At 39.8% G+C, this 19,911-nt stretch overlaps 1 protein-coding gene across 2 annotated transcripts in view; it reads right to left on the bottom strand.

Moving 5' to 3' along the window:
• ANKDD1B (ankyrin repeat and death domain containing 1B) overlaps positions 1–19,911 on the bottom strand; it is a 1,083,940-nt gene that overhangs the window by 328,873 nt on the left and 735,156 nt on the right. For both annotated transcript variants that reach the window (XM_044063959.1, XM_044063958.1), the window contains exon 11: positions 18,664–18,762. In XM_044063959.1, coding sequence (XP_043919894.1) covers positions 18,664–18,762 — 99 coding nt within the window. The remainder of the gene's footprint in view (positions 1–18,663; positions 18,763–19,911) is intronic.

Below are 19,911 nucleotides of genomic sequence, written 5' to 3'. Positions count from 1 at the left end.
TTTGGGTAATGCATGCATCTTGGTCCATTGCTTTGCCACTTGACATTAAGAACTTGAACAGTTAAGAGCGGGTCTATATCAGTTCTTTGAAAAATCTTTCCACCAAACGCTACGTCAATCCATATTCAGGGAAATTCACTTCCACGATTCGCAAAGAACTAATATAGACCCATTATGAGACACCATATCTTAGTTCCATGACTTAAACAAGCTGATGTTTAATAAACGAATATTACAGGGAGGAGGTGGGTTAACTTACTCCAGTAGTAATGCTAGTGGGGAAAAGAGGAAAACTAGAAATACTGGGACAAATAGTTGAAAAGTGAGTACTAAAGTCGCAGCTGTCAAAATGGAAGCTATAAGAGTAGAATAATTCAAAGCAAAACACAATGTGGAAGCAGACCTGGAAATACCAAAAATGAGAATATGTAGCCAAGAATAACACAGTTCACTAGATTAAAGACCTTTATTAGATCTCTTATAGTACATGGAGTGCCAGGATTATGCTCTGAAACTGGGAAAAAGACAAGTCTGAACCTATCAAAGAGGTGCTTAACAAACTTTTGTTAAGCACCCCTCAGCACTTATAAACACTAGTCTCATGCTAAAACATTAACAGTGCTTAACAGCCACAACAAACGAGTAACTAAAAGCAAATTCATTTGAACTTTTTTAAAATCTGAAAGAAGTGTTTACCACCGTTCTTTGGTGGATGCTCTCTGTGTGACAGCAACAAGTGTGTTACATCTTTCTAAGCTGTAAAATGTAGCACTACTATACCTTTTTCCCTTCTAACTTCTGTAATACATGGGAGCACTTCAAAGAATTATGACTGGGTCACCAATGGTAACCAGGATTGCTATGTGTTCTTGATATGAATGTCAAAATTTACCTCAAAAGCAACTTTGTAGACAGCCATGTCTTGAACACATAACATCCTGGTTATGATCAGATTCATAGGTTCATAGGTTCATAGGTTCATACTAGGCTATCTGCCCAAGGGCATTTATAAGCCTAGCCCATAGATATGTGGCTTTCGCCACCCCTTTAGTTTGAATAAAATTATGCCTATTATTTTGCTGTGCCTCTGTCAAGCAGTGACACTGAAGTAATCCCTGGGGTATATCTGCGATCTCCCATCCATTGGTCAAGATTCCTCTTGAACAAGGCCAGCGAGGTGCTCTGCCTCACATGTACTGGGATTTTGTTCCACAGCATAGGGAGTCTCTGGGTGATGAATCTGTCCCTCCAGCACATCCTATTAATAACCGTGTCAAGGTTTAAGTCTCCCGCCCTTGTGGTTCTGAGGGATCTAGATTTCTTGAGGTGAAACATATTCATCAAATCTGGGTTTGACATGGCCTTATATGTCAGGCACAGGTCACCTCTGAGCAAGCGGTATGAGACTGAATAGAGCTGGAGTTCTTTCAGTCGGGCAGCATAAGACATATTTTTGAGACCCTTTATCCTTTTGGTGATGAACTTTTGGGGCCTTTCCAGCTGCTGCAGGTGTCGAGTCAGATACATTCCGAATGGGGCATTGTACTCAATCATAGGTCTAATGAGTGATGAGTACAGGGGGATGATGACCTTCCTTGATCTAGATGTGAATCCCTTCATGATCAGGTGGGCAATGTAGAAGGTTTTCCTGACTACTTTAGCAACATGAGTGTCGCTGATGACTTCTTCTGTGCTCAGTGGATTGCCACCTATATGGTAGCTAGGGGTAACCTTGTTTTTCCCGAAGGGTATGACTATGCATTTCTTGGCGTTTAACTTTAGGCCATGGCTCTGGCACCAGTTATCCGTTTCTGTGAGGCCCTTCTGAAGGATATCTGTGTCAGAAGTGTTTTCGACTATGGCGCCCAGTTTGCAGTCATCTGCAAACTTTGTCAGCCATAATCCTCCTGCATTTGCTTGTACTTCAGAAAAGTAGATGCCGAACAAGAGTGGACCCAGGACTGAGCCCTGTGGGACACCACTTGTGACAGGCTTTGAGTCTGACATGGCTCCAGCAACTCTGACCCTGTGGGTTCTGTCACTTAGCCAGTTTGCAACCCATCTTGTGATGTATGGGTTTACATTCAAGTTGATGAGTTTGTCGATGATACCTGAGTGGGGTATTGTGTCAAAGGCCTTTGCCAGGTCGAGGTAGGCTGTATGGACTGCCTTTCCCTCATCAATGGCCTTGGTGACTGTTTCGAAAAAGTCAACCAAGTTTAAAAGGCATGATCTGCCTTTGACAAAGCCAAACTGGGTTGGATCCAAAGTCTGCAAGTTCCCTATGTCTTTATTTATGAGTTCCATTATGATCCTCTCCATGGCTTTGCAGATAAGGCTTGTCAAGCTAATGGGACGGTAATTTCCAGGGTCGGTGGAGGCACCGCCCTTGTGAAGTGGGACCACAGTCGCCGTGCGCCACTCCTTGGGTACGTATCCTGAGGTGATGCTAAGATTAAACAGCTGTCCTAACTGCGGGTTTAATTCCTCAATGAGTTCGTGGAGCACACAGCCGGGGACACCATCCGGTCCCATGGATGCTGTGTTTTTTGCCTTGGAGAGAGCAGTTCTCACCTGGGCGTTTGAGATGTTTGGGGGGCTACAATCCTCTGGTATAGATATCTCTCCTTTTTAATCTCTATATTATGTTAGGGGAATAAAGGACAAAGAATCAGCTGTGGAATAAAGTGGACTGGATGCCACACTGTCAGATAGGAGAGTAGGTGAAGAATTATAAACAAGACTGGAGTAAGTCATGGACAAACATTTTTATAAGCAACATTTTGTTAGATGTGTAAAATATTAGTAACACTTCTAAAAGCATTCTTTGCTGTAACAGAGGAGAAGCTAGTCTGTATAACATGTCAAGCCTTAAAAGGTGTAGATATTTGAGTGCCTCATTTTTCAAGTTACCTGCACATATAACAAAATATGTTAATCTGATTAACACAATGTAGTTGTAGTTTGTTTCTAAAGGTGGGACAGTCACCCAAGTAAAAGCAGCATTCACATTATTGATGTCAGTCAATGTCAGGTGAATGTGCCAGCCTTTTATGAAGAGACTGCTTTTGTGGGGAATGCTGTCAATTTGCAATGGATTTAGAGTTCCTTATTCAAAAAATTTCTGATTTTTCCATGTGCATTATATAAAAAGCATAGCCGGCCTTAGGCACAGGCCAACTAGGCGGCAGCCTAGGGGTGCCGCTTGAGCAGGGGTGCTTTTTAAGTGTTTATTTGGTATAGGTAGACCAGGCTGGGGGGCACAGGGTGGTGTGGTGGGGGGGGTGCCATGAAGCCTTTTTGCCTAGGGCACCAGTTGACCTAAGGCCGCTCCTGATAAAAAGCATTGCCTTTCCTTTGTGAGACCACAACAGAGTGCATCTAATGATGGAATCCTGCAGTTATTCTTATTTTGTGGAATGCTATTGACAAGTACCACTGTTTATAACTGTACTGTCTATTATTTTTGCATTATTAAGTTACATATTTTGGGACAGTGACAGAGCTATACTACATTTGGATATAATTGTGCTTGGCTCACATCTTTAAATTCCTTATAGTGATGCAAGGACTACAACACTGATGCTGAGGTTAACGGTACAAGATATGTTTAAACATAAGTGTTTCACAGTATTAATACATCAAATGTGCAAGATCTTCACATATAGTGCTACATGCAACTGTAGGAATTCTGGTGAGACACTTCACACAGTTACACAAATGTATATTGCTTCTGTGTCTTAGTTTGTGGTCTATGAGTCACAAACCCATAATTCACCACTAGCATGATACAACATGGGGAAGGTGGGGCACCAGAGTGCATTAATGTAGCACTGAAAATTTTCCTCAGGACATTTCACAGGATGTGTGCTGTAGAGGATTTAACAGATGCATTAATACAGTAGTGTCTTGGGGCTTGCATACCAAATGACATAAATGTACTGGAAACAAAAGGTATTTATGCAAATATATCTGACATACACTCATTTTTTGCATCATATGAGCTGCCCTTGGATACTAGATGTAGATGTCAGAATAGCTTCAGGGTTTTAACATAATTCTTATCAGCGTTTTTTGAAAATCCAGGCCTTTAAATATAGTCAGCCCTAACTAGTTTTATATAAAAGAGCATAAGTCATCATAAAGTAGGTAAGGCACCAGGAAGGGTAATTATCTCATTAACCTGGATTACTAGAACAGACACTGCACCTCTAGGCTTTTCTAATATATGACCTCCCATGAGTCATAATTTGTTAAAATAAACTCCATAGGTACTAGCAAACACTGTAATTCATACATATTCTGTCACACCTTGCACAATGCTGTCTGCGGCTAAAAACATCTTCAAATCATTTCTCAAAATAAATGCATAGACCTTGCTTTTAATATAATAAGCACTGCTATTCTTTTATTTAACACAGCCATCTCAATAGACATCAAAACTACTTGCTCCTAGAGAAAGAAACTACTGGACTGACCACACAAGAGGGTCAGAAGGATGACGTTAGCTCCAAACTACCTAGGATTGACAGATGAACTATTAGGTAGGGGAAGGGCAGGTTGTGTATAATTTTCTCTTCTCTGTTAAAGTTTCCATCTCAGATGTAGCTAGTGTTTCATGGTAACCATAACAGAGCTGAAAAATAGTACTGCCCAAAGTCAGCATTCTGTTTAAATGACATTTTTTCTCTACCTTTGGTTAAAAATATTATACATGTCACTTTATGATGTTTATTATCTTAGAAATAAATGCTACACTAGGATATATGTTGGTCACAACTGAAATGCTTTCCTGAAGGAAATAACTTAGTCTTCCTTTTCACCCTGAGGTGATACAGAATGGCACAGTTTTACTTTCTTCTAAGCAGCTTATTCCTCTGTGAAAATACCTAAATCTCAGCTATCCAGTTTGTTTATATCAACCACCAGGTTATGTAGTTATTGCTAATGATGCTTTATTTACCTCATGTCTAGCTATGTATGATCTATCCAATATATTGTATAATACCGGTGTGTTACAGTATGTTATTTATATACTAGTATAATTTATGCTACTTTGTTTTACTTGTATCTGAAAGCTATGACGCTGAACTCATATATTTAATTTTCTCTGTACCTTTTGTGTATTTTACTTAAAATAAACAGTCTAACTGAATGCCTCTGTCCATATCAATCTGATTACTAAAATACGATTTTAAGCAGGAGGCTTGGAGAACCACAGTTTAATTTATTTTTAGTTTATTTTCTCTGCAGTTGTTCTGTGTTGCTGTTTATTCTTTATTCCTGCAAGCTTTTTGTTTTTGTCACTTTGTTGATCCTTATGCCAGGTTCATGTTTGACAATTTATCTTTGTATCATTTCACTTACCAAACTGCAAAAATAAAAAGGTTAATGATCATCAAATTACCTTATTTCTAGAAAGGATCATTCTTATTACCAGAAATTTGAACATTTCATGTTTCCTATCAGTTTCAACAATCTGGAACCTCTGAGTCTGCTTCACTGCTTTCCTGTTGAATTCAAAATATTCTACTTGTATCAGTAAGGTACTGGAAGGGTGGGGTTAAGGAAGTTTGTCCTTACCCTTCCTTTTGTGTGATCTCAGAGTTACTATGTTCAGAAATTTGAGAGCATTGGGTGTACACCCCTCCTCACAGAGGGGGTGCAGGCAGGCACTACTTCCTGCAATAACATCATCATCATCATCAATCCCCTTTTTCCCATTTTCTACATGGGGTCGGGGTGTCATGTCAACTGTCACCATCTCTCTCGATTCAATGCCACTCTCTTACCTTCTTCGACAGTCATGCCTGCCCATCACAGGTCTTCTCTATCACAATCCATCCATCTCTTTGCTGGATGTCCTCAGTTCCTCTTGCCTTCTTCCTGTCTGTCCCAAACCTTCTTCAACAGATTGCCTTCGGCTTTTCTGCACATGTGCTCAAACCATCATAATCTGTTCTATTTAACCTTCTCTGCAATTGGAGTTACTTTGACTTATGCTGAGATTACCTCATCACTTCATCTGTTCCTCAACTGCTCTGCATTTAATGCCCAGGTTTCCTTACCATACAATATTACTGGTTGCACAACTGTTTTTTATACATTACTTTTCAGCTTCTTTGGCATTTTCTGTCATACACCACCCCTGACACTCTATGACAGTTGGCTGCCGCCCCTCTGATTCTAGCTTTGACCTCCTCACTTAGACTTCCCTTCTTCTCAATCACCCCTCCCAGATAGTTGAAGCTATTAACCTGTTCCACTATTTTCTCTTTAGTCTTAATTTTCAGCTTTCCCTCATTTGCTTTCATTTTAACTGTCTTATCTGTGCTCACTTTCATCCCATGTGCCTTCAGTTTTACATTCCATTCCCCTATCCTTTACTGAAGTTCTTGCTCTGAGTCTGACTATAATGCCACATTGTCTTCATACAGCAACTTTGTTTATTTGTTCCGTCTGACCTGTTTGCTAATGTAGTCTATCACCAGTAAGAACAGCAGTGGGCTCAGAGCTGAACCCTAATGCACACCCACTCCTACTAGAAAGCAGAAAGGCAGAACACTATTTACACTTGAGTCATTTGGTCCTTGTACACAGCCTGCACTAATTCTAACAATGTTTCTGGGACTTCAAACTATCCAAATCAGGTCTTGAGACCTTGTTATGTGCTTTCTCCAAATCTAGGAATGCCCAGTTGTTCTCTTTCTTCCTGTTTAAATACTCCTCACCTATCTGCTTTACTGCAAATGATCATTCAAACATAAATAATATCATTTTAACTTGAAATAAGTAAGTTAAAGCATTTATTTTCCAAGTAAATATACAAACAGTGATAGGTTTGCAGAAGAAAGTACAAATAAAACATTATGCCTTTTGGAAAGGGTAAGATAAATGTTCTGCCCACCTCTGCATTATTAATACTTAAATTAAAAGGCCTAAACATTTCATGGGAATGCAGGACTAGACTTCTAAAGATCCTCACTGGTCAATAGCCTAGTTCAGAAGTATGATTAATGGTCAGAAACATCTGTCTAAAATTTAACCTAAAATGTCTCTGATTCAGTCAAAAGATACAGTGTTCACTCTGTACCTTTGGCCTTTGAGTCCAAAAAGAATGTTTTAAATCCTTACATGCAGTAGCTCTGTCCCAAGAGCATCTTTCAGCAGTAACTGTTAACTGACTAGCATTACGTGAGATTCCCACTAGTTCCCAATTAGGATTTCTTGTGGCTTTAAATTCAAGGGATGCTTTTCCTGTTTTCACAATTACATGCCCAAGGATAAAGGGTAATATTCAGCAAGTCAGAGTCTAAATAAGGAAATTATCTTGAGATCTGATGAAGCAACCTCCAAGTAAACTCTACAGGCATTTCTGAAAGTGCAGTTGTGTAAAACCATACCATGACAGTAGGTGTCCTTGCCTTCACTGCTGCAGTATTCTTAACTGTGTGGGATTCCCTGCTGCAGAAGCCTGATGTCCGGCCAGTCTTCCAAAGACTTCTGAATTAAAAAGGTATGCCAATGTCACCATACACTCCCGACATAACGTAGGGCATAAAGGTGATGTTCAGACCTACCAAAAACAGAACTGATTGCCCTAGGAGGGACACCAGTCCAAGCAACCCAAGAGGTAATGTGTACATCCAGGAAGGCAAAGAACTTGGGGGATGTAGGGAAGGAGCGAATACTGCAACAGTGACGGCAAGAACATCTACCATTATGGTAAGATTTTACATAACTGTACTATGTCCTTACATTCACTGCTGCAGTAATCTAAACTATATGGGAGAGTGCCAAAGCTCAAGAGGAAACCTGGGAGGAGGAAGGGGTAGAAGAGTCCCCTAAAAAAACATGAAGAACGGAACTAGCAAAACCAGCCCTAGAACTAGAGATACCATCCAACTTGTGGTGCTTGGTAAAGGTAGGCACAAAAATCCAGGTAGCTGTTTCAAGAATATAATTACTATCTAAGCCTTTGAAAGAAAGCACCAGAAGAAGCCACAGCTCTAGCACAATTAGCCTAAACTAAAAAAGGAAGGCTCTTGCTATGAAAAGTGTAACAAAAGGAAATAGCCTTAGAAATCCAAAAATAAATAGTTTGCTTGGATGCAGCAAGCCCGAAAGATCTAGGATGAAAAGAAAAAAAAAAATAACTGATCACATTTTCTAATATCTTTGGTCATATCCAAATAAACTCTAAGTTTGCTATGCATGTCCAAAGTATGCAGCACCCTCTCACTGTCAGTAAGCATATTAATAGACTGATTAAGTGACAGCTCATTAACCACCTTCTGCATAAAAGTAGGATTAGTGCACAAGGATGCTCTGTCCTCATGAAAAATCAAAAAAGGAGGGCACACCATAAGGGCTCGCAACTCAGGCACCTATCTGGCAGACGTAATGCCAACAAAAGAACAGTCTTCCTGGAGCAATGTTGCAAGGAAGCTGTAACAACAGGCTCAAAAGCAGCCTGAATCAACTTCTCCAAAACAAAATTAAGATCCTATGGAGGAGGAACAGGCTTCCTGAGAGGTCTAATATTAAAGATGCCTTTAAGAAATTGTTTCACCTAAAATCTAGCAGCTAAAGGAGGAGAAAAAGGCAGACAAACAGATATAGCTGATAGGTGGGCCTTAATAGAAGAATCCAGCATTGACCAACTCACACAAATAAGAAAGAACCAAAGGAGCATCCAGAGTAAGTGAGTCCAGGTTACCATAGAGACACCAGAAAGAAAACCTCTTCTATTTGGATAAGTATAATTTCCTAGTCGTAGGTTTCCTGGCCTCCTGCAGGATGGCAGCACATCCTCAGAAAAAGGTTTCTATGAGGAATCAAAATCCTATCACCTACATGGTGGTTGGGAATGCATATGGAAAACAACTGACTGGATACTGTATTCCTGTCAATATTATGATTGTGGTTTGTCATCCTCAACAGAATGATATTTGATTCATTAGCATTGTTGTATTGACTGGTAGATCCATGTTATATTAGGATAACTCCATCCTATATTTTTATATTTTGGTTTGTGGATTTTGCTTGTGCTAGTAAGTTGTGTCTGTCTTCTCTAATGGATATATCTAATATATTACCGGGGCTTTCCTCCGATCGTGATGACCTAGCCGTTTTCGGTCTGGGTCCAAATAATCAATCTGGGAATGATACTGTGCCATTACCAATGGATGATAGCTGTGAAACACTATTCTCTAATCTCAATAAGATTATGAGGTCACTTCATAGTAATGTTTGGCACCTCAAGCTGTTTAAAGCATATATTGCTAAGGGCATTACGCTCAGGGGCTTAAGAGTCCACACACAGCCTCTAGTTAATAATCTGGATGATATTCTTATGAAACAAATGATGGAGGCCCAACATAAGGCATCCATGAATTTTGTTGAAATTCTTGCTGGACACTGCGAAAGGACAATTGATAGTGATATAGGGAATATTACCAAGATGTCTGAGAAAGTCAGGGTTTTTGAGGGCCAGACAGTATATAATTCTTGCCTTAAGAAACTTAGTCAAGACTTGTTGAGTCTTGAGGAACAGCTGAAGTATAGGAAGAAAAAGAAATTCCTTTGAGACCTGGCTGATTGTGACAGGGGGGACCCCTTTACCAAAGAAAAGGATAAACATGTCTGATTTTCACAACCCTATAGAAATGTCTCTAAGAGAAAATGTCCTAGATCCATACTTAAGAAAGTTTCATCCTCTAGCCATGACACCTCTGGGGAGGATTCATCTTCGGCTTTTGAGCCGGATATATCTTGTTCCACAGGCTCTCCAGTATCGAAGATAAGTAATTTCAGTGGCCCTTTAGATCTGCACAAAGGTGGGGGGGGCAGGAAACACAGATCAGGTAGACAATATGGAGGGGTTGCTGAAGATGTTTGTATGGAAACAATAAATCATAATATCTTGAATATTTCATCTTGCTCCCTTTCACCCATGGAGATTGGTATTTTGAATAAAGGAATGTCTTTTAAACCTGTTTTTTTGTGTCTGAGGACAGCTTTGTGAATGATGTTATAGCATTCCGTAGAAATCTTAACTTAAAGTTATTTTTTAGGGAAGAGATACTGCTGATACTCAGGAAGAATTTAGATATCATAGGTCCACATTTATGCCACCAATGCACCATAACATCCTCATGTTTCAAAACTCCATTCTTAAGGACTTGCATTTTTACTCCAGGGAGACTAGGGCTAGATCTAGCAATATCTCTAAGACTGATAGGGAAGTAATTTCCAAACTAACCAACAATCATGAACTGGTTATATTGATGGCTGACAAGGGAGAGGCGGTGGTTGTCCAAGATTGGACACAATACAATACTGAAGCGCTCAGGCAGCTTTCTGATGGCCGATATTATTTACATTTAACACTTAATCTGACCCCCATTTTCAAAAAGCAAATTGATGAATTTCTATCCCTAGCCAAGGAGGAGGGTATTATCACAGATACCATTATGCATCAACTCATGTTATCTGACCCTTGCAACCAATATATCTATTTTCTTCCCAAGATTCACAAGGACCATCGAAACTCCCCTGGTAGGCCCATTGTTTCAGGGAGGGGTTCTTTAACAGGACCATTGTCCCAATTTTTAACCAAACATCTTAAACCATTACTTAAATGGGTACATGCTCAGCTACAGGACACAACAGAATTTCTCCAGGTCATTTCTGAAATGCAGCTTGAGTCAGGTTGGTTACTTTGTACTTTGGATGTTACAGCATTATACACTAACATCCCCCACTGGGCTGGGATTGATGCTTTGGAATATTGGCTGTATAAATATGAGTTATACCAACCCGGCTATAATACATTTCTCATTTGTCTTGCCGAACATATTCTTACTTAGAATGTTTTCTTCTATCATGACAAATGTTACCTCCAGATTCAAGGTACGGCTATGGGGCCTTCATTTGCCCCGATTTATGTCGATTTATTTATGGTTTATATTGAGGAGCAAATAATTTATGACAGCTCACACAATTTGTTTCTGGAGGAGATCGATATCTGGAAAAGATATTTGGATGATTGCTGGATGGTATGGAGATTGGATGTGGATTACTTGCAGGACTTTTGTCAGCTATCTTAATGAAAACAAATGGCGGATACACTTTACGGTAAACTATGATATAGATCGGATTACCTTTTTGGATGTTCTGGTGATCAGGGGTCATGATAATAATCTAACATTTGAAGTTTACTGGAAGTTCCCAGAATACAACTCCCTTCTCCATGCCACCAGCTATCATCCTCCACATATCTGTAAAAACATTCCAAAATCTCAATTTATGAGAGTTAAACGTATATGGGCGGACAATAATAGTTATCAGCATTTCAGAGATAACCTTACAATTAAATTCAAGAACAGAGGGTATAAGACGGGATATGTTATTCAGGCCAAGAACAGGGTGGACAATATTGATACACACAGTCTTATTCAGTTTAAAGATAAGACAGGTGATGGACAATCTATTATACGTTTTGTCACAACATATTGCGGGAACACTGGAGCACTTATGGATAGTGTCCAATGCCACTGGAACATCCTGCTGGCAGATAACAAACTCTCTGAACTCTTGGAAAACAGATGCCACTTCTCCTTTAGGAAGAGCAAGAATTTGGGCTCCTATTTTAATCATTATAAACATGGGTTTTACCAAAAGAAGGAATATGTCTAAACTACACTTCTGGGGGATCAAGTTGTTGGGTGTTTCCCCTGCGGTCATTGTACATATTGTTCTAGGGTCATGAAGACCAAGTCCTTCAGTAGTAAAAATACCAGCCAGGTTTATAAAATGTCCTTTTTTGTTAATTGCCAAACAGATTGGGTGATATATCTAGCCACATGTAACTGTTCAGCCTTCTATATTGATCAGACCTCACGACCCATCAAATTCAGGATTTCTGAACACTTCTGTGATATTAAACACCAGAAAATTGCCAATGCCTTATACAAATACACTACAGTACACAAAAATGCTTTTTTCAAATTTACTATTATAGATCGGATTTGGGGTAATAGATCTAATAAGACAGACTGGCACCAAATGCTGAATAAGAAAGAGAAAAAATGGATTATCAAGCTGGGGGGTTTGTTTTTTCCTGGACTAAACAAGCACATTTAATCAGTCACATGTTCATGATGTTAGAGTATTGACTATATAAGGAGTTTGATGTATGGAAGAGTTTTACACTGATGAAGACTATGTGATTTATTAAGCCGAAACCGGTTTGTTCTCCTATAGTTCAATATATGCTTTTAAGCAATATATATTAAATATTGGTTATTTGTCACAGTCAGCTGGTTTCATCAGCTGGCTTTTTAAAATGAAGATTTTGCAAAAGGGTCTTTGGAGAGGACACCTGAATCAACAGGTTGTCCAAGTAAGGAAATATTTGGATCCCATGAAGTCTTCAAAAGGCAATCACAGGAGCAAGGCATATGGATAACCCCCTTGGGGCAGTAGAAAGGCCAAAGGGCAAAACAGAAAACTGAAAATGCCAGGAAGCAATAGAGAAACACATAAACTTCCCGAAAAGAGGATGGATCTGAATATGGAGATAAGCATCCTTGAGATCCAGAGACACCATAAAGGCCTGAGGGAATAAGAGAGGAAACAGAATCTGAAGGGATAGCATCCGAAAGGAAGGTACCTTCAGAAAAGTGTTTAGAAGAGAGAAGTCTAGAATAGGTCTCCAAGTGCCCTCTTTTCTTGGCACTAGAAACAGTTGGGAGTAGAATCCTTTCCCCCCTTTGGAACACAGGCACCTCTTGAATAGTACCCTGAGAAAAGAGATCTTGTAGAACCTCTGGTATAAAGGGAATATGTTCCTGAGGAGGCTGAGAAATGCCCATAAAAGGAGGATGGGATTTCCACACCATGGAGTATCCTTGACAAATGATTGACAGAACCCAAAAATCCTGAGTGATCTGAAGCCAAACTTGAAGAGAAAGAGAAAGGGGAAGAGAAAGTGGAATGAAGCTGGGAAGGGAAGGATAGTCACACAGCACCTGGTTTGTCCAGAAAGGAAGGCTTCAGAGTCTCTGAAAACTGAGTAGCCTTAGAAGGAGGAGCCCATTTGTCATTCTTCTTGCCTTTAGTAGAAGGGCAGGATTGCCTACAAACAAAGGCAGGCATAGCGGCACAGGAGAAACAAACACATGTTTAAGCTCCCATAAGGCCTTACCCTTATCCTGAAAGGACTTAAACAAACCAGCAGCAGCTTCCCCAAACAAAAGTTTAGAATCCAGACAAGCACCCATCAACTTTGCTTTAATATCATCAGGTAGAAGTTGAAGCCTAAGCCAGGAATACCTCCTCATAACTGAACCAAAAACAGCAGCCCTAGAAGAGGTATCCACCACATCATAACTACATTTAATAGATGGTGAACAACTTAAGAGGAAATACCTAGCAATGAAACAATAGACGTTTTACCCTCAGAATCTGGAAAATCAGAAATAAGCTGACAGGCCTGAGAAAGAGGAGCCAACACATACCTAGTCATATGGGTCTAATAATTAATAGCCCTAAAAGTTATGGTAGCAGAAGTGTAAATCTTTTGGCCCAGCCTGTCCATAGTTCTGCTGTCCCCATCAGAAGGCAGTAACTTGGGTGAGGGAAGCAATTCAGATGTTTTATCAGAGGCTACGGATGCTACTGAGGGTTCAGCAGCAGAACATTTATATAGGTTCATAGGTTCATAGATTAGTACTAGGCTAACTGCCCTTGAGAGCCATTTTAAGCCTAGACAATTATCCCCTGTGAGATTCAAACCCTATACCTTGTGTTTGTAAGGCAAACACCTTAACCATTAGGCCACCCTCCCAACCCTCATATAAAAAACAACAGTCCTCAGGACCCTATAAAACCTATCAGGCTTCTTGGGAGCAGGGGGGAGAGAGTCAGGCACCTGAGTGACGCTGGAGAAAGCATCCAGTAAAGCAGACAAGACAGGAGGAATAGACGCAGATTTAGGAGAGTCCATCTGCAACAATTTAGAGTACTCTTATGGATATCAGACACCTGCGTACAATCTTACTTAAAAAAATCCATCATCCTAAAGAGTGTATCCCCAGAGGAAATTTCCTCCAAAGGAACATCAGAACTAATAGATTCCTCCAATTCCGACCCATAGTCCAAAGGAGAAGAAATTTGAGTAGAATAAATTAGGGAGTCATCACAGATTCTGAATCATCCTCAGAAGAATCCTGGTCTCAAGGCCTTTTAAGAGGAGTAGAGTATGAAGGAATGATGTAGGAGGAGTAGGAACTGAAAACCCATCAGGAGGCTTTAAGGACATTAAGGCAGAAAATAACCCCTGAGTAAAAGCCTGCCACCCACTTTGTGGATCCCTAGGAACAGAAGAAACGTGTAATTTTTTGTTTCTTTTGTAAGGAACATTTTGACGGCAGTCAAGAACTGTAGCAGGAACTTCTTCCCCAACTAAAAACTGTGGAACTCCCCTAAGTCCCTCAGAAAAAATCAACTGTGGTTCTCTCTGGACATCCAAGACGGATGCTTGCAAAGCCTCTTCGGACGTGTTGTCAGCCGGATCCTCACCAGCCTCCAAAACAGTTGCGGCAGAGAAAATACAACACAGCCAGGAGAGCCTCTGGGTTCATAAAGACCTTGGGAGATAGAGAAAAAAAAAACAATCTCACTCATTGTCCCAGGTCAGTTTGGTGCCGAATACATATTTTTTTCAAATGCCTAAATAACACCCCCATTCTTCATACTGAAGAAACAATTTGTTACTAACCTTGGCATCTGGGGTTTGCCTTCCTCTTTAGTAATTATGTACCTTTCAAGAAGGACAGATATCTCCCTCTTATGTCAGTGTTGTTTCTCTTTTTCATCAGTGACCCCATCATTTTCCCTTTCCTGTGCCTGAAGCTGCTTTATTCTCATAGCTACTTTGGTTTTCAGGTGCTTCATCTCCATATCCAGTTCCTTTGCTTCTAATTACAGTCTGAGATCATCTAAGGAGGAAATGGATTGATTTCCTGCATGCATTGCATCGCCAGCCACTACCTGACTACTCTTAGTTTCAGTGGATTGACTTTCAGCTGCACACAAAGATGCTATGTTGTCTTTTGGACATGCCAGCATACAAAAAGCTTTATTACAAAATCTAGCTACTGCCTACCAAATAATATGTGAAGAACAATAGTATGATCCCACCCCTGCCCTCAATTAATATGTGCTGGACAAGTGCCATGAGTTCTATGTCCTGTATCACTACCATCAATATCTGAATGTGCAAGAGAACCAGCTGTGTAGGATTTGACTCCCACTACTAGTGACCATAAAGAACAAGGCAGCATATTCAAATTATATTATGTAAGGCTCAGATATTTACAGTACTTATTCAGATCAAATATATACAATATTTATGATACTCTTCTTCAGACAGACATGGTCATAAGAGAGCTGGGTACTTAGATGGACAATTCTCTAACAAAAGAATTGCAGTGATGGATCCAGCAGCCATTGCAAGCCCCAGGTCTTCCATTTCTACCTCTTCATCCCTACCCAGAAGTTCACTATAAACTCCTCAGGTTATGGTAGGGAGCACATATTCAAGAGCTACAAGTGTAATGGACTTGTTCCCCATCCCAGACAAAAATGTATACATGGAAAGGAAATGTTAGCCATACCTCTGGCTGTGAAATCCTTCAAGACAGTTCCTCATCTAGGGACTCTACATACAGGGACAGATAATGTTACAGTAATGTAGAATATAAACAGGCAAGGAGACCCTACTGTTACTAGTTATACAGACTGGTTAAAATAATGCAATTCAAACATGGAGTACTACAAGCAGTTTTCATCCCATACCTCTCAACTTCTTTAGTCACAAATTCTGGACAAAGCCAAAAGTAAATGAATGACAAAGTTGCAGAATGATTTAAGCCACGGTGGTGCAGTGGTTAGCATTGTCACCTCACAGCAAGAGGTTCTCCCATTCGATTCTCTGCTGGAGCACCTTTGTGTGGAGTCTGCATGTCCTTCCCGCAGTCGAGTGACGCTAAAGACATGCAGGTAGGTGCGAGCATGAATGGGCGTGCCTTCTTTGAAGGTTGGGCTTCAGGCTGGCAACTCGGCACCGTAAAAATCCACTGCCAATCATGAGCAGATCGGAGTTCCGCTGTGCCAACACCTAACCGGGAAAAGCCAAAAGACTTTTTACTGTATTGTATTTAAAAGATTAATAGAACAACAGGTCTTACATTGATATGCATTTTCTAAACAATAAGAAGCATGGGGTAATGGCCACAAGGGCCTTTTTAAGCCTAGCCATGCATTCCAAATCTCTGACAAGTTCTGGTACCCTTGATAAGTGTAAGCAGGAGCTTAGGAGATGAAACATTTACAAGCAGGGGCCTAGGAGATTAACCATTTACAGGCTGCCTCTGTCCATTAGGCACATAGGTGCCAAATCAGGGATGAAGTTCCTGTTCCCCATCCAGTTATCCGAGTTACACTTGAAATGGGTTAGGGACTAACTCTGCTTAGTCTCTGGGATACATACCTGTCTCTCCAGCAGATCATACTTACATCACAGGCAATGTTTAAGTCTTTAAAACGGGTAATTCTGGTCTTGTTTGTTTTGTGGATATACTGGAGGTCCATCAGAGTGGGGTCTGATAATGCCTTATATGCCAGACATAGATCTCTCCTCAACAGCATGTAGGAGACAGAATACAACGAAAGAGTCTTGATGTGGTCTGTATAGGATATGTTATTTATACCCTGTATTCTTTTAGTGAGGAACCTCTGTGGACATTCCATCTCTGTTAAAGGAAGGTCCTGCCTCTTTAACCTCATTCATTTCTTTGAAAAAGTAACCAAAGTATGGATAGTGGTTATACAAATCATACAGCATATATAGATCTGGCCAAGGTATTTGACACTATTCCACATGCAGGCATTATTGACAGACTTGTAATTCTAAATAAATCCTTATATTGTGTGATGGAAAGCTAACTTATTGTCTGTGGTGGATAGCTAACTGGTGGCACTTCGAAAAGCAAAAATATTCACAGTGGTGTAACACAGGCCTCAGTTTTGGGCCATCTCCTATTTGGTATTATTTCTTAGACCTTCAGGTCTGCAGTTCTGGCCTATGGTTAACTAAATTTAAAGACAACTGTAAGCTGGGCATTGTTATTCAATCTTCAACTGACTCACAACTGCTCCAGTGTGGGTTAGACCATGTTAACAAATGGTGCAAGGGCAATGGTCTCAAATTAAATGCAGAAAAATGTAGCATAATTCATTTTGGTAAGTAAAACAGTTTCACTTACCATGTAGGTGATGCACCCCTCCAATCAGGCACTGTCATAAGGGATCTAAGCACTCTTGTTGATAATTCTTTATCATTTAATTATCATGTCTCCACAGTAGTTCAGAATACCTTTTATCTGGTCCATCTAATCTCCAAAGGCATCTCGCAAAGATCCAAAGAAGTCTTAGTTCTCCATTACTCATATCTTACCAGACCCATTATTAAATATAATGCACCTTTTCACATGTATTTGCCTAAATATATCACACAACTTGAGAGACCTCAGAGATTTATAACTAAAGGATCAGTGGTCTCAAAAAAATTAGTTATCAGGAGACACCGGCAGCCTTTTCTATGTACTCAGTCTCTTACAGACTACTCTGGGGAGATACATGTCTAGTCTTTCGAGCCATGAAGGGTCCAAGCCTCGTTAACCGCTTTTTCAGGTGCAGAACTATTGCTACCTCATATACTTGGTTAAAGGAACTAACCTTCCAAAAATACTAAATAAGATACTTTGACTTGATAGATTTCGATCTCAATCTATCCCTCAGCTCTGGAACAAACGTCCACTATATGTCAAGCAGAGTAGTACCCTTGCCATCTTTAAGGTAAACTTAGATGACTGGATGGGTAGCCTCAGATTCTTCCCTGGTCTATCTTGTGCTGCTCTCCTTGAGGCTAAAAGGATCTTTTGAACAGAGTTTTTTTTTTTGGCTAAACTTGTAATGGACTGACTGTCTATTTACCTATGAGCCTATGAACGTATATTGGACGAATAATGTTGTTCAGGTTTGATAACTATTTATGTGGAGGATAGAAAGCATCAAAGCGGCATGTAAATATGTACATAATGTGTTAGTATTGATTTATTCTCTCACAGATTGTTCAGACATGTTGAAAAGTTGTTGAATCTATTTACATTCTTCTTATTCATGTCCTTTTGTTTTAAAAATCTAACAAAAATTATTTGAAAAACACTTGACTGACAATGCACAAGAACTGTACTGTCTGAGCATCTTTTTGAATTTCCTTGGTCTGCTTCAATGGGATGAGGCTAAAGCTGGAAGAAAAGTTAGGATGGACCACCATCTAGTCCTATCACAAAAAGTTATCTGTAGTAAAAACTGATGAAAGTAGACTGGGGAGATTCATAACAGTAAGAATGTAGGAAAAACTAAATATCATGATAAGTTTTCTAAAGGCAGATGTTAATAAAAACTCACTAATTCAGTAACTGCAAAATAATCAGATTATTATATACATCTTAAGCCCATGGATTATGAAAGACAGTACAGCACTGATCTTTCTTCTGCGTGTTGTATGTCGCCTATGAAGGTGTAGCTTACCTTATCTTGGATTTTTAGGTTAGCTCCTTCCTTTAGAAGAATTTCCACTATTTCAGCATTCCCTAGATCAGCAGCAAGGTGCAATGGGGTCTGGTTTCTCTGCAAGGCAAACAGAATATGTTTGTTGGCTTCTTACCCTTGTCAGCAGTTCAGTAGTGCATTGTTTGATTGTGCCCATTAAAACTTTTGTATCTTTTACAAGAGACGTCATAACTGCTGTGTGTGATGTGCTTTGTGGCAATATTCTGTGTACCTATGTAAACTCACAACTTGTATATTAAAACCAGGGAGTTTTTTAAATGGAAAAATAGAAAAAAGGTCTGCTTTACTGTTTATTTTTTATCTTCTTATAGTCTCACTTCACATATATGTATAAGCATATGTGTGTAGATTGTGCACTTGTCTGTGTGCGTCTATGCTAAAAGAATCTACAGTTGTTTGCAAAATGTGTCATTAGCTGAAAAATGAAATAACACTAAACTCTTCACAAGTATTTTATGTCTACTGCTGTCTGTTTTACATACCATTTCTGTATTCCTTATTCTTCTATGAGATCAGCTGTCTTATTCCCTGGATTTGTATCACTGAAAGCCCTCTGTTAAGTGAGTGTTGGCAAGCTGAGATTGGATAAAGAACAAAAGTGACAGATCCATTTTGTGCTGTTGTGTGTGGAACAGACACTGACAGATTTTCCCTATCCTCTCCTTTTCTGGGGGAAGATAGGTGGTTCAGGCAGTGATTGTTCAACTGCATGTGTCTCAAGAGTCGCATGTTCTTTGTACATATGACACTCCAGCTTTTCCCTCCCTTTCCTCAGGAAACGAGAACTCTTGTAAGATAGTCAAGCCTTCCTTATTCATACACCTTAGTCCTGGTGTCTTAAATGGAAATCTCTGTGAATGATTATTTCAGTTATTTATCAATATACCAGATCAGTAAAATATAACATCTATTTCACTGCATTTATCTTTCCTAAAGTTCAAGGGAAACAAAATCAGAGAAAATAGTATACAACTAGCATAAATTTGGGGGTCAAGCACCTCCGTCGTCCTTCATTGACAACCCCAATAAACCTGTTGATTAATCTAGTTAGCCACAGCCACAAGAAGAAATAATCATGAGTTGTGTTAACCTTTAATAACAAAGTCACTGATTTTCTGATGGACTCGCGGCAGCTGCTTCCACTTTGAAAAATGCCGATTCAGATAGCTAACCTAATACCATCTAGTCCTGATCTTTTGGTCACAA

Source organism: Protopterus annectens, chromosome 2.part2 (assembly GCF_019279795.1).
Source record: "Protopterus annectens isolate FY-2018-M chromosome 2.part2, PAN1.0, whole genome shotgun sequence".
Classification (NCBI taxonomy): domain Eukaryota; kingdom Metazoa; phylum Chordata; order Ceratodontiformes; family Protopteridae; genus Protopterus; species Protopterus annectens.
This window is presented reverse-complemented; position numbering and strand designations above follow the sequence as displayed.